General features: G+C 36.8%; 1 protein-coding gene across 1 annotated transcript; it reads left to right on the top strand.

Annotated features, from left to right (window-relative positions):
• The first annotated feature begins 41 nt into the window (after positions 1–41).
• On the top strand, positions 42–22,534 carry LOC136247290 (dystrophin-like). The gene is made up of 29 exons (XM_066038908.1): positions 42–165; positions 7,982–8,212; positions 8,411–8,569; positions 9,019–9,207; positions 9,345–9,601; positions 10,493–10,733; positions 10,946–11,100; positions 11,410–11,584; positions 11,668–11,840; positions 12,385–12,544; positions 13,089–13,325; positions 13,725–13,844; positions 14,410–14,632; positions 14,997–15,054; positions 16,685–16,824; positions 16,924–17,137; positions 17,456–17,541; positions 17,749–17,828; positions 17,941–18,018; positions 18,175–18,286; positions 18,472–18,526; positions 18,605–18,644; positions 19,044–19,118; positions 19,282–19,433; positions 20,156–20,227; positions 20,285–20,318; positions 21,247–21,305; positions 21,580–21,865; positions 22,191–22,534. Exons 1-29 carry the CDS (start codon positions 82–84, stop codon positions 22,206–22,208), a joined length of 3,963 nt encoding a protein of 1,320 aa, XP_065894980.1. The 5' UTR covers positions 42–81; the 3' UTR covers positions 22,209–22,534.
• The last annotated feature ends 1,763 nt before the right edge of the window (positions 22,535–24,297 follow it).

Genomic DNA, 24,297 nt, shown 5'->3' on the forward strand with positions numbered 1-24,297 from the left:
AGCTATTATTTTACAAGTGGTGTTAACTTATTTCAGAAACATCTCCAACAGTCCAAGAAGATACAGGCTGTACTGCAAGAGATGGTACAGTGTTTATTCAGACATGTCAGTGTTGAGGTCTTGACCACATGTCAAGCTCAGAACTATCAAATGTTGGAGCAACAGGTAAACCATTGGATTGTGTGATTGGTGTATATACAATAATCCCATATAGTATGTATTGTCAAGTATGTGTAGTGTTAGTGTATGTAGTGTATAGTGGAATCTCCGTTATCACATCAGTTAGTTATCAGTTTACAAGGGTGGTTGTACTATTAGAGTACTTTTTGTAGCTCTGAGAAACTGCAAGGGGAGAGAAACTTGTTGACGTAATCTTTCTCTCATATGGCTATTTGTATGTATAAATTTGTTTGCTAGAGATGATGCGGGTAATAAGATCCTGGTATTGTGACATTGCAGGCTTCCTCTTAATGCATGCGTACCATTCATTTTTGCTTGATAATTCAGCCCATATTCTCCTCTCCTCCCTTATGATAACCCCAATCTTGCAATTAACGATTAGCTTAATTCACCATGTCAAAATGATATGTTAGAAAGACATACGATTTCTATATACGTAGCTACATATGTTGTGTGTGTGTGTGTGTGTTGATCACTACTTTGTATTGAATGGTTTACATACTAGAAGCTGTAAGTTTCTATGTACTCAAGCTGTTATGCAGTTTTTTTGACGTATCTTCATCTCTGTAAACACCAAACTTCCTATTAAAATTGGAGTTGGCCTGTTGAGGTTGAGATCACCTGATCGACAGCTTTCCCTGTACCACCAGCCAGCAGCAAAGTTTAATGCACAATTTGCATTCAGAAAATCATTGTCGTTATCTCCAGTAGAAAACTTCCTCATGTTTTGTGGAGAAAATGTGTTAGCACCTGTCCCAGTGTATCCTCCAATCATCAATGGATATTCTGCAGTAGTGTTACCCACACTGAAGTTAGTGTAGTGAATGAAAAAGAAAGGACCATCAGTTGTGCGCTGAAAATCTACCCTCAGTTCCCATTGCCCATTTCGTGTCATACAGTGTAACTTCTTCAGACCATACCAGAAATCTTTTTGTAGGTCTCCAATCCTTCTTCATAATCTACCCAATCAAAATCTGTTTCTCCCCCTACCATATTTCTCTGTATGACAGTCCATCCTCCATCAGTGGTGTGCATGTTACAGTAGACATGTTGAGTAGCAAAGTTGTCTGTACACACATCAGAACAATCAATATCTATCTCATAGACATTAGAAGGTGCAACACTCAATGGAAAGCTAGTGAGGTCACAGCAACTCTTGATGATTACCATGGCTGGAGTACATGTTGTCTTCACCATATTACACTGTTAAACCAGATTCTGGCAACGTTCATCAGCAGTGATGATTGTAAATGACAGTGTTAATAAAACAAGCTTTATAACTTCCTTCATTGCTGCAAATTTGCTGGCTGTTTATTCTAGTTCACTGCTCCTTTTGTGCCATAGCTTGGGAATGAAGCAATTTATAGTAAACACATATCACATTTAGAAGGTTTACAATTAGTTGTATATGTTGTACTTTAACTTAGGAATTTCACTTCGCCATTTTTCTTACCTTCTGATATCACATTCTTTCCAAAAGTGGTAACACTTAATTATGACTTCCTATTGATGCTCTTACAAGTTGTCTGGCTTCATTAGCTCATGTCACTTGTCACTATGGTAATGGTTAGACACCTTCCTTTTTGGGACCACCTCTACTATTGTGAAGAAATGGTTTAATTCAGTCGAATGTTGTTGAGACTGCTCTCTATAGCCTTATGTACATATTAGACTTGTCATTTGATTCCAAAAATGAGGTGGTTAACTGTGGAGAGGAGATTGTTATAGTGTTTCACCAGTAATGCATACTTTTGCTACCACAAAATTTACTCAGTACTACATATATAGCTTGCTCTAATAATTTATCACCTTTCTACTTGTGTGCTGCCGTAGGTATGAATACTGGAAAACAAAAACCAACTGTTTTACAAAGTTTGTATTTTGCTATAAAATATACTATGGTAAAAATACGTATATGTGCTACGTAATCGCTTCAGTGTGCACTGAAACAAAACTCAAATCAATAAAGCCTATACCTCATTAGATTTGCCTGTTTATAGAGAGTAATAGAATCTTAGTGTTGTGTCTGTACAGCCTTATTTACGTATGGTGTGGTAGAAATATAGTTTACCTACTATAACTCCAAGACTATTCACCTTAAAGAAAGTTTGGATGTCCACTCCTTTTCATCACTGTAGATAACTGAGAAGCAATAAAATGAAATTTGAGAAATGTGCAAGAATGGCTGGTTTTCGCTCAGCTGGTCACATATGTCACACAACGTTCATTAGCAATAACCATCATTAGTGATAGTATTATTAGACCCTTTTGTGGTAGATTTGGTGGATTTTGGAGGTGTCTAAGTTATTTAGACCCTTTTCATATTTACTACGCGTGTGCACTTGCATTGGTAGCGCTGGCACTGTAGTAGTGCCTTCACTTCGCTCAGGAACCTGTGGTCTGAAGTCTAACTATTACTTAATACAACTTTCATAATGGTCCTCATAGCTGTTGATAGTGCAAACTTATTGTCTTAATCAATACTCACTTCTGTTTGAGAAGAAGCTATGTATAGGTATAGTATAGTTGTATGACATTTAGTAGGTTTGATTATTTTGCTTTACAGCTTCTGTTTCCACACTGTTTCCAAATAAATAGTTCTTTCTTTTCATTTCCATTAACCTTTCTCAAAGATTGTCAGGGTTTATAATCCTTTATAATGTCATTGTAGTGTTATAATATGTTGTGACTAGAGCTTCAGTGGTTGGAGTTATTTCCTTTGGCTTAGTTAGAGGACTTCAACCTGTACATCCACAGCTTGACAACTGACCTGACCCTTGCACCAGCTACTACTAGCCAGTAGCTCTGCATTACTTGCTAATCCTCTTGCCATATTATCTACATGTCTATAACCAGCTATAACAGAGTCATGCCGTGCCAGCATGACTCTGTTCAGTTCGGTTTTCTATATTCAATGTGTCCACTAGATATTGTATCAAATTAAAGCATAAATGGATAAAAGAAACACTATATTGAATTGACCAATTCAACACTTCATGCACGGCTGGTGTAAGCCATAAACCATCCCTAGAGCACAACTGTGCTAATTCGCCACTGCCTTTCTTCCCTACCACCCGTTAACAGAACCCTACTTTACGCTTCATTATTGTGGTCTAAACACGGCCCATAAACGGAATGTCGTGGTTTCATAAACCGGGTTGCAAAACCGCGCTAAGTGTAATGCAGTATTATAAATGCCTGTGTCATTGTCTGTGGCATCACTTTGTAAGCACTCTGTATCATCTTTTGTTGCACATGTGTTTATCTTGTTGTGGTGGATCCCTTTGGGTAATGTGATGTCATTGCACACTTGTGGATAGTTGATAATAAGTGATGTAGGCAATTCTTCATAATGGCAACCAACAATGTAGAAAACAGTAAGGAATAGGGTAATTACTGTGGCATGCTGCTACTTTTACACATCGAAGGTTACTGACATCATACATACATACACACGTGTTCTCAGATGTCTGAAAACCAGACTAGGAGATAATCACTTCAACTATTAATAGTGTACTGTGTTTTTATAACAGCCAAGTTCTGAAACTTATGACTTAAGCCAATTGTCCTCAAATACTAATAGAGGTAGAAGAATACTTTAATCCTAGGGATTAGGTTATGCATGCATCAAGTTTGGAGGTGTAAAAACCTTCTAATGACTTTAGTTTAATATACTTGTTGTGAGCAGTTATGGTTTCACTACACCCTGTCTCTCCTCTAAAAGAATACGAAACACGTATTTATTGTAATCATATTATGCTATGAATGGCTAATTCATGTGCATTGCATGGTACAGTGTTGTGTGTATGTAGTATGGCTAATATTGTGTCATGTCATAAAACAAAAGTATAGAGACATACAACATAATATTCTCATGCCATGATGCAGTGTTTTGGATGTATCTTCATTTCTGCAAATACCAGACTCTCTGCTAAATGAGGGGGTGATTTATTGAGATTCATTTGGGTATTGGGACAGCGGTCACCAAACCACCATCCAGCACTGTAGAACACGGCACAGTTCCCACGTGGCCATGAATCATTTTCATTGTCCCTGGTTGTGAATTTCATCATGTTGTGAGGAGCAAATTGATCAGTACCTGTCCCAGTGTATCCTCCAACCATCAGTGGATATTCTTCAGTAGAATTGCCTACACTGAAGTGGGTATAGTGAATAAAAGAGAAGGGTCCATCAGCAGTGACTTGATAATCTACCCTCATCTCCCATAGACCATTTTCTGTTAAACAGTGTAACTTCTTTAGTCCATACCAGAATTCTGTTTGGAGGTCACCAAATCCTTCTTCGTATTCAGTCCAGTTCCTGTCAAAACTGACTTCACTTTCTGCTCTATTTCTCTGTACCACGGTCCATCCTCCATCATCAGTGTCCATATCACAGTATGCATGTGTGGTAGCAAAAGGATCACCACAAACACTACTACAATTGGTGTTTATCTGGTAGACATTGGATGGTGCCACACTCAATGGAAAGATGGTGAGGTTACAACAGCTATTGATAGATAGCATAGCTGAGCTACAAGTAGTTTTCAATAGATTGCACTGATCAGCCAGATTTGGCAACGTTTATCAGCAGCAACCACTGTAAGCAACAGCATCACTGTAGCAAATCCAATAACGTTCTTCATGATTACTCTTGCAGTATCAATGCAACAGTTAGAACAATCAACAGAATTGCTGTTCAAAATGTAGTAGTATAAATTCAGTATTCTGTTTGATATGGTACGGCTTTGGGAGAAGATGTTATTTATACTAAAGTTTGTGTGACAGTAGGTAGGATTTGAGACAATTATGTTGTGTGATGTAAATCAAAGTGTTTGCGTAGCCAAACTTTACCGCTTCTGTTGTCACACTCCTGACAAATTTATTATGCTTTCATTATGAGATGTTTTTGTCATTTTAGTATTAACAAGACATAACTCTAGTTTAATAAGTAAAATGTTTCCACCAGTACACCCACTCAGTGGGAAATAAGTTGTGATATCACTACTGTCCCAAGATGTTCATGTTGAGTCTGTACCAGTGCTGATGTGGTATCTTTGAACAAGTAGGAATAGAAAACATTATAAATTACGTTGCCATATCTGATTGATTGTGAGGATTTATTTCCTTTGTACCAATTCCAGTTGGGTAGAAATCTGACCAGAAACTATTTTATTTTGTACCTTTCATCCTGGCGTCAAGTGCAGGCAAGCAAATTGGTATCAACTTATCAGTATTGTTTGATGGTACTACTGGTGGTGGTGTAATGACACTTCCTAACAGAGGTAGGATGTCACTTCATGGTATTGGTTGGGCAACACTTCCAGGCAGTGGAAGGAGGTCACTTCATGTTGGTGATTTCATGACACTTTCTAGATTTAGTGGAGGTGGCAATGGAGGTCTATAACATCATATTCTCTTTCTATAAACAGTTATGGCAGTAATATTCATCCTACGTACCATCACTAGTGCTGTCTGCACCACTTCCAGATGCTATGATGTGGCCCTTCACCACAGAATGCATGTCAAACACAAATATTCGAAAATGCTTAAATAAACAAAATTAGCAGCAATGCATTTTTATATTAACTTTTCTCACTAATTTAGTTTGTCTTGTTATAATCTATTAAATAGAAATATAATATAATATGATAACAGACATATGCATAAGTAGCTATGTGAAGGGGATGTACCATTTAGTTTCACCTTTTTGTTGTTGTTGTTTGCTATAGGAGTTAAAGGCTATATATACCCTTACAATGCCCACAGCTATATTTACATGAATTTAGCCTTCTTCTTTACTTTTCCAGAGTTTTCATTGCTTTGTAATCACAAACATGTGTAAAGGTTGAAAATGCTATCAAAAATAATACTCACATCTTTTTGATGTCTTCTGATTCCGCCTTCGCTAACTTTCTCTGCTTGTAACTAGTGGATATAGATCTACTTCCCCCATTTCTGGTATTTCTTTTATTTATTTTCCTGTCCCTCCCTCTTCTGTATATTCTTTTCTTGCAGCTTGTTTGTCTTGTGAAAATGTTGTTACAGAAATTAACAATAGAGAGAATTATTGGTACCTTCAAATGGTATATAGTTACTCTTCAGAAAGTTTCCCTGAAGGTTCAAGATACTCTGTCTACTTCCTGGAGAATTGAATAAACCATTACTTCTAGCATTCACTTTGCTAGCTACGTAACACGTTACTTAGTAATTTTGACCTCGTACGTACCTACTGTACTCCCACAACTTTTGCCTCTTCATACTACTGCTTGCTGACCATTGCTTTGGCCAGTGAGCCAATGATGGGAAACCCAGTACTATTGTCCAAGGGTTCAGATACTTCAGCCATGGAATGTGTACTCACACTATTGTCCTTAGGTCAACATATCAACACGTACTTCTCTGCAAAAGAATTAACAAATTTAGCTGCTGTGCAGGTGGTAGCTACACCACAAAGCTGTACTTACAGTACACACACCTTCTTATTTTGCTGAAAGCTTGAGGGCTTTGTAATGGCACACGCAGCCATTCAGAGTCCTTGCGCTGCTCAGACACTTCATGGCTACTACTACTAGTTCACACAAATTGCAGCACGCACAAATATTATTTCAGTACGTGGAATTATTGTAGTATGTGAAATCATTCCAGTATGCAGTTACATGCGTGCAATTAGGTAGCTAGCAACCGACAAGCAATCAGTCACGAGTATCTCCCAGGATTACTGGTTGGTGCATGCAAGGCAAACAGTAACAAGGACAGTTTGTACCTAACACACCACAGCGATGACACCAGGAAACTATCTCGGGTAAGCTATTAGCTAGCTACTAGATGAATCAAACACTTTCATAATAGTGATAATTATAATTTCATGATGGTTAATAAAATAGAAGCTATTTAGTTAGCTTAGAGCTAAATGTTGTGGCCTGCTTTAACTGATTCAGTTTCATCGTACTTCTGTGGAAGATAGCTAATGCCCCAATGCCTTCACTCGATCAGTAACCAATCTGAAATGTAAAATGCTGCAACTACTGTATTAAAGCACTGAACACTAACTGTCAACACAGCAGAAGTGTCTTGAACTGAAGTCGTGAAGAGTTACTTCAATGTAGAGTCCTAACACCGTGACACTTGTCTACTGCAACTGACTATGCCTGCAGATAGTCAACTTTTCAGTCTTTCTATAGAATAGAGAAGGTATAAAAATGTTAACTTGATACATATGATTATACTACAAATAAATTCAAATAGCTAGAGACAAAATCTATACGTGGTAATACTATTGTAGTTAGACATAGAACCATGCTGTACTACGAAGTGTATTACTGTGTAGTACGGCTACTCCCGTACTGTAGTAATATCATAAAAATTTCATACTACAACCGTAGTACGGCTACGACTACGTTAACTTTGTCTTGACTCGTACTGTATATTTGTACTAGCTCATCTCATTATTGTTAGTTAAATCTGTTATGAATTAACAATGTTCAAATTGAGATATTCTCAACAAGTAATTCAGTATTAGTGCAAAAGGGAGCCTTAGTGCTTTGAAATTACAATCGACTGTGTCGTTTTGACATCATTAATCAGGAAACGTTTATGTGAGCAAAAATTCGTATAAACTGTTCACAAGATTATTTTTCACAACTTCTCTATAATCTATTTAGCCATCCACTTTCAACAGACAAAACGAAAACCATGAATTACATTTTTAAAAACTGTGGAAGTTTAGTTCACACAAACATTCCTGAAGCTACGTTCATATACACATAAGCTTACTAGGAATACTTTCTACATATCTACAGGTTAGTCATCTCAATGGGATGCTACTATCACACACGGAGGATTTACACATGATAGAGACAACATTGTATTCAAGACTAGCTCTACTCAAACAGTTCTACCACAAGTGGCATGATTTCAGGTTGTGGTTGACTGACACAAGACATCTACTGAAATCCTCCGGCAAGTCACTTTCCAGAACAGAAGATGCCAATAATACCTTACCCAACCCTGAAGAACTAACAAGATTACAGGTGTGTGTAGTGTTACTTTACATACATGTATACATGCTTAGAATTGAAGGATTGAAAGCTGTCAGATTTGTTAATGTGGGGATGTTTTAGTAGTCCAAAACATATTGATATATCCTACTATACTCTAATGCATGATTACTGTTATATGTATGTGTTAATAAAATCATTTATTTTACTAATCTGTTTTCTTTTTGTCAGGCTAATTGTCAGCTAATTGGGGCTAAACAACACAGAGTGAAGTCAGTACAGAATCTTGCTAATGAGATATTGAAGTTACCAGCTCCACAAGAGGAACTAAACCAGTTTGAGACAAAAGTCAACACCACCTTACAACAATGGGATGATGTGTGTAGTATGGTGAGTAGAGTTGTATGGTTAGGTACGACAATATAATGGATTATTATATCACAAATAGACTGTACACCTGGTATGTACGTAGTATCTCCTGCCTGGAAACTTCTTTGTTTGGGATGAAATTGCAAATTGCCCATGTACATATAACAATGCTGTAGTCATGCCTTTATCATAATATCCCATACCCAATTGTGCAATGCAATTGAATCTTCTAATCCACATACTTAGAATATACTGAAGTATTTCTATTAAGAAAGGTGTCTTTATTTCAAGGTCTTAAAATGTATGTATTCATGCTAGCCCAAGTTAGACCATTAGCTAGTTTCCTGACTATGAAATACTTTTCAAAGCATACGATGTTCATGTTTGGTTGCTATAATTGTGTTTATGTGAAGAAAAAAAAACTTGTATTCATGCTATATGTGTTTGTACTTTATTGTTCCACCCTGTAGTGTATACCATCAGGAGGTGTTAACAGTCGTAGTCTACCTAGTTTGTTATCTAATGATGTCACCGGTGACACACCCCACACATCACATGAACTGATCAGTCTGATTGTTAATGTACAGGAGGAACTGAAACCAGATCACATGATCATGGGACACACCCACCAGCTGAGAATACAGTTATCTCAACTAAGAGTAAGTGGTGTGTGTGTGTTAGGTTGATGTTGTGTGTTTGTATGTGGAATTGCTATTCCTAAGGCAAAGTCTTAGATGCCCATATATACTTGTTTTTTGTATTTTTGTGTCTTATTACATATTTGGTCTTTCAATAGTGTCTGGAATACAAGATGAAAGTTGCTGGTGCTATTCTAAAACAAGTCAAAAATGCCAGCAAACAAGCATCAAGAAGGAAGCATCCTTCATCTAAGAGTTACGACTACATTGATGCCGTCCGTCCGGTATCACATGATATTGACAAGTTACATCATCATCGATCATCAACCATCAGTCAGTCTACCAACCATTCTGAAATGATCACCATCAGGTCTAGTAACAAATCTGCTACACTACCAGGACACTATAGAACATCGTGAGTTGTAATAAATATAACATGTGCTATTTATCTTCAATAAGGGATGCTTGCATGGGTTTTGTGTAACACAAATGGCACCTCATTATTTAATAAATACTACATTATTATGGCAGAATCACTACAATAGGGTCACAATAAAATATCTAATGTATGACATCAACATACACTGTTTTAATAACAAGATTGTCCCTAGTGGAGGCTGATCTTTTAACCCCTAAAGCTGTGTTTGACACTTAACAAGTTAGCATCAAGTGGTCACTAAGCTTTACTTGATTTGTACAGTGGAACCTGTCTATAATGGTCACCTTGGGACCAGATATATCTGGCCTTTATATACAGGTGGCTGTTATAGAGAAAACCTGTATAAGGTGGTCAGCAGCATTTTAGTGGCTATGACCGTTATAAATGAGTAATTATTATAAAGAGGCTCGTGCCAACCGCAATACAGTAATAATTTTACTAGTCTTTATGCAGAAAGGGAAAGGTGAGCTTGCTATGAATGTTGGTTATAGCTATTGAATATGTTTAAGCAGTGAAGCCTGATAGTTTATATAGCATTCATTGAAAAGCAGGAAGTGTGATAATTGCACATTACGAAGGATAAAGTTATGCATACAGTGATTCATAGGCGAATTCTTGGTTGGCCGTTATACGCGACACGTTAGACAGGTGACCGCTTAATGCAGACCACAATACATACATTTGTATGGGAAATTATTTGGGACCTCGTGACCATGGTTGTTATGCAAAGGTGACCGCTTAATCCAGGTGATCGTACCACAGGTTCCACTGTATTAACCATTCAAAAATATTATGTCACAAATAAGCACTTACATAACACGTACAAATGTTTACATAGTAGAGTTACATTCTTCCCTATCTCTACAGTTACAAGTTACCAGCATCCATCATCAAGTTGTTTGCTCTTTGGAAGAGTACTTGGTGTGTGCTGTGTGCTAAGAAGAGGATACTTAATGCACTGCTGGAGAAGTGGAGATATTTTGAGACGTTACGTACTGGACTGGTGACCTTCTTGACTGAGGCTAACTCTTACTGTAATCCTCCATTTGAACATCTTGGTGCCATGATGTCTCTGATGGATATTGATAGTGAAATGAAGAAATATAAGGTGTGTGTGTGTGTGTGTGTGTGTGTGTGTGTTTGTGTGTGTGTGTGTGTGTGTGTGTGTGTGTGTGTGTGTGTGTGTGTGTGTGTGTGTGTGTGTGTGTGTGTGTGTGGTGTGTGTGTGTGTGTGTGCGCATATTGTGTAATTCAGTGTGCGTAGATCAAAATGGTGAGAGTGATGTTATTCACAATGTTATTATCCATTTTATGGTGTAGCGTCTCTCAGAGGAGATGATGCATTATTCTGGTCAGCTGACTGAGTTACAGAAACTAACTCGTGGTCTACTAGACATCAACTCTGCCACCACTAATGCTTACCTGGAGAGTCAAATGCGCCTACTACAGGAAGACTGGGACACATTTGAAGAAAAGTGAGTCAGAATTTCAATGAAGTGTACACACCATTCATGCATATAGCCTTAATAAATGTGCCATTGCTTGCTGTACAAGAGTTGCAATACTAACAGCCTATTATGTTGAGTGCATATTATACAATAAAAGATCTCGTACTGGAATATTTAACTTTAGTCATATTGGATAGATTAAAATTGTTTACTTTTTCTGCCATTAATGTTTATAAGAATTCCCATACAAACATGTCATTTTTAGTACTACTTGTACATACATGCTCACTCAGTTTTGTGGTTTGCTCTTTTTACTTGCTGTTCTATCCACTAAAGGTTCCTGGAGGTCAAGCCGATATTCAGTGCACTGTGGCTACGTTGGCAAGTCTTCTATGAGGTGCACAAACAGTGTCTTCATTGGCTGAATGAGTGGCTGTTGAAGACTGACCAGTTCTTGCCTCTGGCTAAGAGTGACATGAAGTCTGTAAAGAAAGAAATGGAACAACTGAAAGTGTGTAGTCTGTTTGTGTATCTCAGTGTGACTGACTGACTGACTGACTGACTGACTGACTGACTATGTCCTTGTCACTATAGGAGATGAGGCTGGAGATAGACACTCAAGAAGATACATTAATTACTGTCAAGCAGAGAGCACTGGAGCTGATCGCTGGCACTGGAGGAGGTCATATAAACCAAGAAGCCATCCAAGAACACATGGAGGTGGTGAACCGCAAATGGCAGAGACTGAAACACTTGACAGTTCAAAGGTGTGTACTAGCAGACCCTGTTGATATTGACCACCTTTTGTGTGTCCTTCTATTATGCCATGTATTGATTTTAGACATGTCAAACTGTGTATAGTTCTACATTCAGAATGGCTTCTAAGTCACTGTTTAATGCCACATTACAAATTTTTTCTGGCTTAATTGTATGTAAAAATATATATATATATATATTCAAACATATATTATATTAAAATCCTTCTGCATAATGGAATGGTTATGTGCTTCATAAAGAATTTTACAATGATGTTATAATATGGATTCACCAAATTTCTGCATTGTAAATAGTAGTGTGGACTGTGCTGTTTAGTAAGGACACCTGCAGACTTAGTTAAGGTCTCTTAGTGCATATAAACTAAACTGAAAACTTTTGTTATTAGTCAGTTCCAAGGTGTCCACGTTATAAGTTGCACTGTATAGGTAGTTGTGTGTACCATGAAAAAATTTAATGCTTGGTAGCTCAGGTATTTCTATACGCTCTTGAATATGTCTTTACACTGTATATTATTGTACTCTTCATCACATGCAGACAGGAAGCAGTTGAAGTAGTTCTGGTGGAGAAACAAGACATTGTTGAGAAGTTAGCTAATTGTGTAGCATGGCTGAAACAAGCTGAAGATCACATGAGCCAACAGAAGGAAATTGGCAGTGACTTCTCACAAGTGCAGACCCAGTACCTTATACATAAGGTGTGTCCGTCTGTCTGTCCACCTGTGTAGTATACATCTGTATATCTGTGTTTGTACTTTGTATGTGTTTGAATAGTTCAGTGCATTAGTTTATAAAAACAAAAAAAAATTATTTCAGCCATGAACATCATTCCAATATCACACTAGTGATTTTAGGTGCCTTGTAATTTATCTACTAAAACCCACAATCTAATGTGACATCCACTATGATAATCTGTTCTTAGTTTTGCAAAACACATTTTTATTTTTATTTTTTGGAAAAGGTCATACATCTTTTGGAGACCTTTGAACTGATCAAGATCATTGTAATCCTAAGAATATGTTTATGTTGAGACTGTGAAAATCAGAGCAACTATAATGGTGATCTCTAGTATCTCAAATTTGTTAACATGTGGCAGTATTTCAATTGGAACACACATAGAGATATTTACAAAATTAAGTGACTTTAGTGCTGCTGTAGTTGGTATCCTGTCATGACCTACTAACTCCCATAATCTGATCTATATTGTTAATGTTATTGATAACTGTGTTCACCAACATGCAGGCCTTCTGGCAGGAGGTAGAGGAACAGGTCCCCAAGATAGAGTTGATCATCGTAGCTGGTAAGAGGTTGGTGAATGATGTGGACTGGATGGGAGAAGACGAGCAGGAGCATCATGTGATGCAGCAGATCACACAACAATACTTGTGTGTGGAGCGACGATGGCAACAATTATTATCACAATGTCAGGATTGGGGTGGACTACTAGATAATCTTTACCCTGAAATGAAGCAATGTCAGGTACTACCATCTGTGTGTTATTATTAAACATGGTATAGACACATTGTACATAGAAGTACCCCCTACCCCATAGAGGTATTAAAATCAGTTTGTTGTTTGTCAGAATACAATGGGGACCTGGACTTCTTAAAGATCAGCAGTGTAATCATCCCATTAATATTTAAACTAACAGGAAATCAGGGATTTCTAATATTTGCTTTAAAATTGTGTGATTTTTTAATTCACGACTGCATAAAGTTATATTGTTATTCATTATTCACATTTAATGAACTCTACACAAACAGTATAACCATTAACAATGATTGTTCTATTAGGACAATATTAGGGACTTAATAGTGCAATCACTGTTAATAAATGTGTCTTCCGTATGCATTTAATCTATTGTACTTGTGTCATTAGATACTGTGTACCACACTGGGTCAGAGGTTGACTGAAGCTGAAGTGTCATTTGGTTGTTTTGAAGACATCACAAACTGTAAATCACTACTAACACTTAGAGATGAACTGGGAGCACAACAAGTGAGTGATGTATGGATAAGTTTTGTAATAGGAACTAGGGCTGAGCGATACTGCCATTTCAGTATCACGATCGATACTAAAGCCACTATTCACGATACTGAATAGTTCACGATACTTATGAATAAGACAATCATAGTTGCTGCTACATACTGTATTGCTCGGCATTCCTGCAGGAAGTCCTTATAGGTGATAGTAAACTAGCCACTATCATTCTTGTTTACAGTAACAGTTATTGTAACACATGCTTTGAGGTTATGTTGTGGTGTTCACACCTCTCTGCAGGGAAAACCAGGTGGGTGGACTTTATCACTTACAAGGATTCTTAGCCAAGTACTGCATAACAAATGACAGTAATGTACAGGCATGGTATCACGATAGTTAATAACAAAATATCGCGATATCGATATTTTCAAAATATCGCGATATATCGCTAAAACAGTAGTATCGCTCAGCCCTAATGGGAACACATAACAACATTTTGAAAGTGAAATGTTGTACAAGATCACTTTTAAGGAGTAAATAAAATATACTTGAATTTTCAATAAAGCTCTTTCAATTCTTACAGGCATTTGAAGCAGACATTAATCCACTGGGTGAACTGCTGGAGGCTATTATGGGATCACAGCGACGTCAACTTCAACTAGGTGTCAAAGTTGCCAAGGAGATGACCGACCTGTCCAAAAGCTATTGCGACCGGTGGAACCAGTTAAAAGCCACGGTGGCCTCACGTCATACAAGGATACAAGAGTGTATTACTGAGTTTGACACCAGTAACATCATGGACAGCAGTAAGTGATGTTCTTGTATGTTAATATTTCACTGAAGCCATACTTCAAAAGGTTGTATAGTGGTAGTTATCATCAACAAAGTGTTAATGTGAGCTCAAAGAAAAACGATCACCAACAGAAGCCAGTTATGTTACAGAAATCTTGAACTTTATGACTGTTTATTTTTTAAAGCGACATACATTTTTTTTTTTTTTTACAATTCATTTTTTTTCACAGTTATTATGGTATTACTCATTCTTATATCTTTAAACCCAAAAGCCAGCAGGCTCTATTTGCAGAATTGAAATGTTAATTTTCACATTTTACATTCTTAGTGTGGTTGTCATATTACTAGAATTTTAGTGAAATTTTCTTTATATTGCAGCACTGCCTAAGGGATGGTCTAGGTCAAGATCAAAGAATGGAGTACAATTCTTCCTAAAGTGAGTGTCCAGTTAAACATGTGTATCTATAACAAGCCTTTTTGTTTAGTGTAACCTTATAGGATATTCTGTAAACTTAGCTAATTGTTACTGTGTTCCAATGGTGCCACCCAGGGTTGTTGACAATAACACTGATGTCTCATTGTCATAACTGTACGTTGTACAGCTTTGAAACAAATCTATTAAACACGTTTCATGCCTTAGCTTTACTTTATGGAAAATAAACTGTTGTTTTTCAATTGTTTGTTTTATAAACTAAATCCCACAATCAAAGTTACCATGGTGACATATATAAAGCTAAGCCTTACTTATTTGCTATGCAATAATTTACTCTAAATAGAACAGATTTTTTGGAAGGATTCCTCATGTACAATTAGTACATACTTTTGGAGGAGTCTTGAATGCTAGAAGTCAAAGACATTGTTATTCTTTCTGTTAATTTTATTTTATTTCTCAGTGGTTACAAGAGTCTTCTTCAACCATCAAACAGTACAGTAGTGTTGTAAACTAAATCCCACAATCAAAGTTACCATGGTGACCTATATAAATCTAAGCCTTTCTTATTGATGTTGAATGATTTATATACTCTAAATTGAACAGATTTTTTGGAAGGATTCCTCAGTACTATTAGTACATACATTTGGAGGAGTCTTGAATGCTAGAAGTCAAAGGCCTTTTTTCTATTGATTTTGCTCCCAAGTATTTCTAGAAACAGACGTCTTCTACTTTCATACGGTACAGTAGTGCTGTATTGTATAGATCATGATGATTTGTATCCTCCCATGAAAGTAATAGTGACTAAAATCAGTCTTGGAATAAGTACCTTAACAGCTCCTTGGCAGTATTGGTATAGTCAAGCCCAATAATGTCTTTAGTGTTATCCGAAACATTTTCAGTGTGTTGCTACAACATTTGTTTAATTTTTTTGTGAAATTTTCTACTTACTGACATTAACTGATGACTTCAGATGAGTGTAACTCGATAACTACTAAGGCTTACAAGCTTGCACTTTTAATATTAGACACCATTTCCAACAGGTACGCACCTTTTGGCATACTGCAGTAGATAGATTACACTCATCATACGATTACCATTGTCTTCCTTTGTGTCATTGACATTTCTGCTTTATTCAAATAACGTGTAAAGCCATTGATAACTGCACTATCGATGAAAAGAAATGTTTGTACCATAACTCAGTAGGCTATCATTCTCCATCTGCTGAACTGTGTAAGCAGAACATAGTTGAAAACTAAGCAATGCATTTATGATACATTGGCTTTTTTGTAAAGGTGTATAAATTCTGTGGTACAATTATATAGCCTTATATGTCTGGTGCAATTTATTGCATTTGTGCGATTGTTATAGAAACTTGCAAAGAATGAACTACAATGGAACCTGTCTAAAGCAGGCCAGGAATATTTGGCCTTTGTAGAGAACTGGCTGCCTTACTCAATATCCTCCATACAGCAGCCATAGGCCACAAACCAAAGGCTAACTTTTATACAAAGGTTCCAGGGATCTATATAGTTTAGTTACACATTCATGCACTTAGCTACACTTCGGCATACCACTAAATTATTGTACATATGCAATGCATGTAACAATTGGTTTAGTATTTGCTATCTTACAGTCGTAATGAGAACTCTATGCAGTGGGAGCATCCGGAGCTGACAGCAGTCTACCAGGCCATTCAGAACAGATATCGTAACATCAAATTTTCCTCTTATCGCATTGCCCTGAAACTGAGAAGCATCCAGAAGAAAATACAACGTAAGTCAATGACTTGTTGAGTGATATACAGAAAGTGTATAAATGTAATACATTCTGAAATGTGTTTGTTCATGTGTACATTGTGTGTGTGACTTGTAGTAAACATGGTTCGACTACAACATGCTCTCGATGCGTTCATCAAACATGACCTGCTGATTCGTCCAGACCTCACAAGGATGATAACGTGGTCAGAGATGTGTGCGGTCACCAATAGCATGTTCCAGTTTGCTGAGAGAGAGTGTAGTGGTGAGGTGTTAAATGTTACCAGATCAGTTGACCTGTTAACCAGCTGGACCATGGATATTTTTGATGTGTAAGTGGTAGAGAAATTGTCTGTTAGTACTTATAGTGATTTCAATGCTTATTATATTAGGCGTTAAAGAGACGTACAGTTTGTTAACAAAGCAGTTTTCTCCTTGACAATATAATGACTTCTTTAGTATTAAAAACTGTGTTCAGATTACACTGTGTATGATACTATGGTGTAATTATCTTTTTAATTTGACTGCTAGCAATCTGGTTTCAGTATAGTGTAAGTGATCTATTATCTTTTTGTGGTTATATTTTGTGTTGCACTGCAAAGCTTCCATTACTATAATGTGTGTAATTGTTCCTCCTGTTACCTCCGTAGTAATCACACTGGTAAAGTTCCTGTAATGGCCTACCAGTGTCTGGTGGTGGTGATGACTTCTGCTAAACTGGATGAGAAGAACCGACGTAAGTATTTGAGTATTCTGTAGAAATCCTTAACAAAAGTACTGTGACATCTTGATACTTAAGACACTTATCTATGGTTTGATTTGTGTTAGTCTAAATACGTGTTGCCCTTACTACCTTACTATTAGAATTTCACAGTATTTTCAAAATAGAAGAGTACTATTCTACTTGGTCCTCTTCATCACGTTGTTTTAATTACTCTTACAGAATTGTTCCAGCTGATATGTAATGAGAACCATTATGCTGATTATCCAACACTAAATCAACTGCTACAACAACTTATTAAAGTAAGAGAGTGTAATTTCATATCTTGTATAATCTGTTGTTAAGCTTTTGAGTTGGTTTGGTGTAGAATATTAACTTTTGTACATACATTGTAAATTTGTACCTTAACCACAGTTGCCAGAGAGTGTCAACGAACATGAGTTTTGTTCCCCACAAAGTGCCAGTAATAGTGCAGCAGAGTGTTTCAACAAGGTAACGTATGACATATGGGTGTGTGTGTGTGTGTGTTTCTGTCTTATGTGTGATGTGTGTCTATATGTGTTTGCATGTAATACGTATATTTGTCTATAGGGTAATTATTTCATATCAACGTTTACGGCTGATCAACTATGCTATACATTTCTACAGGCTGATAATCCACACTTCATTCACATCAACCAGTTCCTACAGTGGATCAATGAGGAACCAAAGACTCTAGGATGGCTACCAGTACTACACAGACTGTCTGCTGCAGAGGAAGGTAAGATAAAACATACTTAGCAGCTATGTTGAATTCCAATATCATATTATACTTGTGTAGTCAAAAAGCACATACTGTACACGTGCACACGCATACAATGTATTAATTTTGTATGGCAAGAAATTTTATTTCTTGTTCTTTTCTGATCTGGATAGTAATCATTGTGTGTTTTCCTTTTTTGTCAGTGGAACACAATGTCAAGTGCTCAATATGTAGAGTCAACCCTATCAAGGGATTTAGGTATGTTAAATGTTAACTGCATGACAGTGATACTCTAGCTATTGTAGTATTATTCTTTATGATTTTTTTTTGTTACAGATATCGTTGTTTGCAGTGTTTCAACTATAACATTTGTCAGGTGAGCAAACATTGTGCAGAAACAGTGGAACAGCCATAAGTATATAAATAATAAAATTATTGCTATGTTTGTGCAGCTACATATATCTATGTAGTAAGGTTTGGATATTAGGACGATCAAATTTTGTTTGATCATTTGTGATACGTCACTTGATATGGGAGTTCAGTTGTACAATTTGAGCATTATGTATTGAAAACGTGTGGTAGTTTCTTGTGTGTGTCTGTCTGTCTGTCTGTCTGTCTGTGTGTGTCTGTGTCTGTGTGTATCTGAGTCTCTGTGTGTGTGTGTGTGTGTCTGTGTGTGCGTGCGTGCGTGCGTGCGTGGGTGTGTGTGTGTGTGTGTTTTCTGTATTTAGAAATTCCTTAAATGTTCATAGCCAGAACTGCTCTGTCTTTACAGGAATGTTTCTGGTCTCGTAAGACATCTAAAGGACACACACTGGCTCACTCTGTTCATGAATACTGTCTCAACAATGTGAGTTATCAGTGTGGTGTACTACTCCAGTGATTGTTCACCTATTCTCTTTCATGCATGTTTGCACATAAATGCACAGCATCAGCTCCTTTGCTCTCAAAACTGTAGATTTTTGTTGCTATACAATTTTCTCACTGTTAACTGTGTTTCTTTTACATTGTAGTCAAGAGCTCCAGATAATGTTAAGGGAGTTGTAAAGCTGTTGAAGCACAAAGTTGGCCTGATAAGAAAGTCATCTTTCAAGAGTCTCTCCTCTATGTCACCATCTGCCAGAAGAAAGCGTACTGAATCTTATGGATCATACAGTAATAGAAGGTGAATATCCTCATTGATAATTGGGAAATAAAGTGCATATGGAAGAAAAAAAAACCAAACACATTCTGCTTTCCACAAATTTGTTGCGCGGCACTACATGTTACCATAAATAATAGATTTGTCATTTGGGTTGTGGAGTCGATTAGTACAATTTATTAAAAATGGCCACTGTTTACAAAAAGTAGTATAAATTTGATAAAGCACAAAGCTATATATACTTACTTTAAGGTACTACTGTTGGATATAGTGCCTTAAACACTTAGACAATGTGCGTACATGCTTGTACAACCTAACTGTTTGTAGTGCTCCATTGATACACAAAATACCTGCTAATCCGATACCAATTCCCAGTAGTGAATATTACTGATGCGAATACCGGTAATGATTTGTTTGTTTGTTTATTTACACTAGTGTTTTACAACAAAGTGAATACATTCCAAGTTAGCTATGTATTTGCGGTGACTGTTCTATTAGAGTATCTTGATCTAGTGTCATGCAAACGTGATAAGTTGCAGTTACTCAATGTTTAACAAAACAAATCATGTTCAACACTTTTCCAGCCTGTCATGCTCCAAAGTTTCGCTAGAGTAGCATCATTATGACGATAAAAATTTGGTGTGAGTGGCTCCAATTTGATGTCGATCCAATTATCAGTGGAACACTAACTGTTTGATGTGTTGAAAGACACACAGAATTATACTAATATTGTTGTTGGTTCACAGTTCTTCACAAGGTTCCATTGATTCATGGAGTGTGCCAGGGACAACCTCAACTCCACTAGCTGCTCACAACAGGTCAGTAGAGAACCCATCATGATTAATATTGATATTGTTCTTGTTGCTCATTTGTAGATTACCTGGTCCAAGTCATGGTCATTCACGTGAGGTGTGTAGACTTGCATTAATGATGATGTTGTAACTAAGGCAATTAGTACTGCACAATTGTTTAAATTAGGAATAGAGTTAAAAGAAAGAAGCTTGTGTTGCAGGAAGACTGGACTCTATATATCCATTGTTCCATCAGTATTGTTCTCTATACAGTGGTCCTCTATTATCCGACCACAATTATCCGAACTTTCTGTTATTCAAACTGTGCTTTGTTTTTTGTATAGCACTCGCAGCAATGCTTTAACTGATTTATGGAACTTTCTAGTTGTAGCTTGCAGCTATACACTAGTACTCATAAGTAACACGCATTGCTCAAATTATTAGCAGCCTGAATACACACAAACTAGTTTAACAAAGTAACTGACGTGTTGTTCACCATAGTTTCGCATGGTAGATGTTCATCACGTATTTTGGCAGGTTTTAGTCACAACCCACAATCAATTCTATTGTGACACATGGTGAAGTATTTCCGTGATATCTCCAGGACTTGTCTGTTTACAGTAACAAATGTAACAGCAACGTTATCTTCTCCCACCCATCATCGAAGTATTTGGATATGTCTATAGAAGCAATCCAGTGGGAGAACTCGTATTGGCTGGGGTGATTGATCACTCAGTGCTGCGAGGGCTGTCAGCCTGCACCGGCTTGGGTGATTAATCGTACTGGCTTGAGCGCCATGGGCTATTAGTCTGCACCAGAACTGTGCTTTATTGCCCACAAAGAGTGTTTTATTGAGTGCTTTATTGTACAATTAAAGCACTTTTTGCGGTGCAATATAGCACTCTTTGTGGGCTATAAAGCACTGTTTGCTCTAAAGTGTACTTTATGAACTTTAAAGTACACTTTTTCCTTTGATCTCACCCACACAAAATTCTATAAGTGTATATACAGCAGATATGTAATGTGTATAATGTGTTTAATTACAGGTGAAACCCAAACCCAAAAGATTTGCTGCTTCATATGAAGTGTTAGAAAATAGCAAAAAGTAAGTCAGTAAAGGTACTAAATGTTGTGTAGACAGGATTATGTGTTTAAGATCACAAAAATATTTTTGCAAATTTTTTAATATTTACTCTTACTAAGCGGTACGGTATTCAGTTTGAGTATGATGTGAGCAATAACATAACAGAATGAACTATAAATCTTCTGGTATAGAATTTGGGTTATTACGACCTAAAACCAAATTGTCAACACTTTCTGTTCCTGCTGTAGACATTTCATGTTTGGTTAATGGTTCTCTTGTGTTTATATCAATGTAGCCTTCCTGCTGAGGTTGAAGTAAAGAACAAATCCAGTTCTCTACCAGTACCAGCCACTACTACATACAGGACAGCTGCTAATTCTCATCTTATGCCACCTATCCAGCCCCTACTTCCTAGTCCAAGTGAAGACCTGTCACACCCACCAGTAGAGAACAGGTCACATGATCAAGAGCCAAGTTCAGAAAGCGCTAAGCAGAGTCTACAGAAGAGAATTCAATTGTTGCAGGATCATAACCTCAGCTTGTTGAATCATATTAAAATGTTCCGCGAAGTCATTGACAAAGTGAGGGTCTCTGTGTTCGTAATGCTGTTCGCAGTCTAGAAATAAATTATCTGTGTACAATGTATTGATGAAGCCCATTCATATGTAGAGCTTTGTGCAACCACCTCAGTATAGAATATGCACTTATTCTAATAGATCATTAACCTGTGACAAAGTTCTGTAATATACTGTATGAGTCACCTTTATTGTTCAGTAAAACCATTGGGGTCCTACTTAATACATCTATAGTAAGGTAGCTAGAGTTGGTCTTCCTCAATACATTGTATGTGTGCATGTGGTATCTGTACAACATAATTGTTATGGTGTTGTTTCTTCCTTACCATAGAGGAGACAATCTCAATAGTTACATACCATGATGTAATACCTGTCACATATTTTCCTCGTCACTCAACATCATTCATTTCAGATAAGAACAACAATTTTTTTTTCAATTCAAATAAAGATCATTTTCTGTACATATTCACACATTATTTTTTAATACCTCTCTGTTATATGATAACAGTATTAATGTTAAAATCATTGTAATGCGAACAATTCTCAACTGGACAATCTTCACATCATGTCATAGTGACCTTGTACATGTTTACATCACTTGCTGTTTTATTAACAACTAGTATTACATTCTAGATCTAAAAAAACTTTCAGTGTAAAAGAGCAAACCTGAAACTGTAGTTGTAGGAAGAAAGCAATAAGTAAACAACTGATATCATTGCTATAAATATCATAACTTATATACATTACAGGGTTGTTTAATAATTACCGTTTTGGTTGTGCCTGGACTGCACTATAGACTAGGGGTATAGTCGTGCCAGACTGTATTGAGGTCAGTATTATTCTACAGAATAGCGTATTCTAGCATTACTCTCCAGAATGGGATGGAATAAATTGACACTCTGGCAATATGTGCCTTCCAGCCACAGGCACATTACTGGTCAACCTCATGGGCGTTGAGTAAATTTGCTCATAGGCTAGGTTGCTTATGGCCTCTACACTAGACTTGAGTCTAGGGCTGGGTGATTGTGACATTTTGCTACTTTAACAATTGTAGGATGTAACATATTACCGTTATGATAACTATGATGAGACTGAGTGTTTACACGTTTTCATTCAAAAGTGAAATGTTACACACGTACCACTTTTAAGGAGCAAATGAAATGAAATTTGATCTTTTTGATGAAGTTCTTTTAATTATTACAAGCATTTTGAAGCAGACATTTATCCACTGGAGGCTATTATGGGATCACAGCGATCTCAACTTCAACTAGGTGTCAAAGTTGCGAAGGAGATAACCAACCTGTCCAAAAGTTATTGTGACCGGTGGAACCAGTTAAAAGCCACGGTGACCTCACGTCATACTAGGATACAAGAATGTATTACTGAGTTTGATACCAGTAACATCATGGAAAGCAGTAAGTGATGTTCTTGTACCAACAGAGGGTTGTTATGTTACAGAAAGTCGTAAACTATAGTGGCTGTTTTTTTTATGCGGCATCCAATTGTTTACAACCTAGTTTTTTGTGTAGGTATGGCTTTATATTTGCAAGCCCAAAAAACCAGGCTCTAATTCCAGATTTGAAATGTTAATTTTCACATTTTGTATTATTATTGTAGTTGTCATGATTAAGAATTGCGGTGAACATTTCTTTATATTGCAGCACTGCCTAAGGGATGGTCAATATCATGACCAAGAATGGAGTGCAATTCTTCCTAAAGTTAGTGTCCAGTTAAACAGGTGTATCTATAACAAGCATTTTTGCCTTATAGGATATTCTGTAAACTTAGCTACCGGTTACTGGGTTCCAATATAATTATTATAGTGCCACCCAGAGTTGTTGACAATGGCCTTACTGTCATAACTGTATGTTGTAAAGCTTTGAAACAAGTCTATTAAACACATTTCACACCTTAGCTCTACTTTATGGAAAATGAACTGCTGTTTTTCAATTGTTTGTTTTATAAACTAAATCCCACAATCAAAGTTACCATGGTGGCCTATATAAAGCTAAGCCTTACTAATGTCTGAAGATTTCCTCTAAATAGAGATTTTTTGGAAGGATTCCTCATGTACAATTAGTACATACATTTGGAGGAGTCTTGAATGCTAGTCAAAGATCATTATTAATTTTATTCTTTCTATTAATGTTTTATTACATGTATCTTCAGTATTACCCAAAACACTTTCTGTGTGTTGCCACAAAATTTGTTTTATTTTTTGGTGGGAATTTCTTGTTACTGACTACTAACTGATGTATTCAGAGTTTAGATGAGTGTAACTTAGTAACTTCTAAGGGTACAGGCTTGCACATTAGACAATGTTTTAACCCAACAGGTACATATGTAGATTTTGGCATACTGCAGTACCGTATTGCCTCGAATTATGGCCGGTCTTGTATAACGCCTGGTCCCGTTTAGTCACCAGGAGTATGCAGCAT

Source organism: Dysidea avara, chromosome 2, assembly GCF_963678975.1.
Source record: "Dysidea avara chromosome 2, odDysAvar1.4, whole genome shotgun sequence".
Classification (NCBI taxonomy): Eukaryota; Metazoa; Porifera; class Demospongiae; order Dictyoceratida; family Dysideidae; genus Dysidea; species Dysidea avara.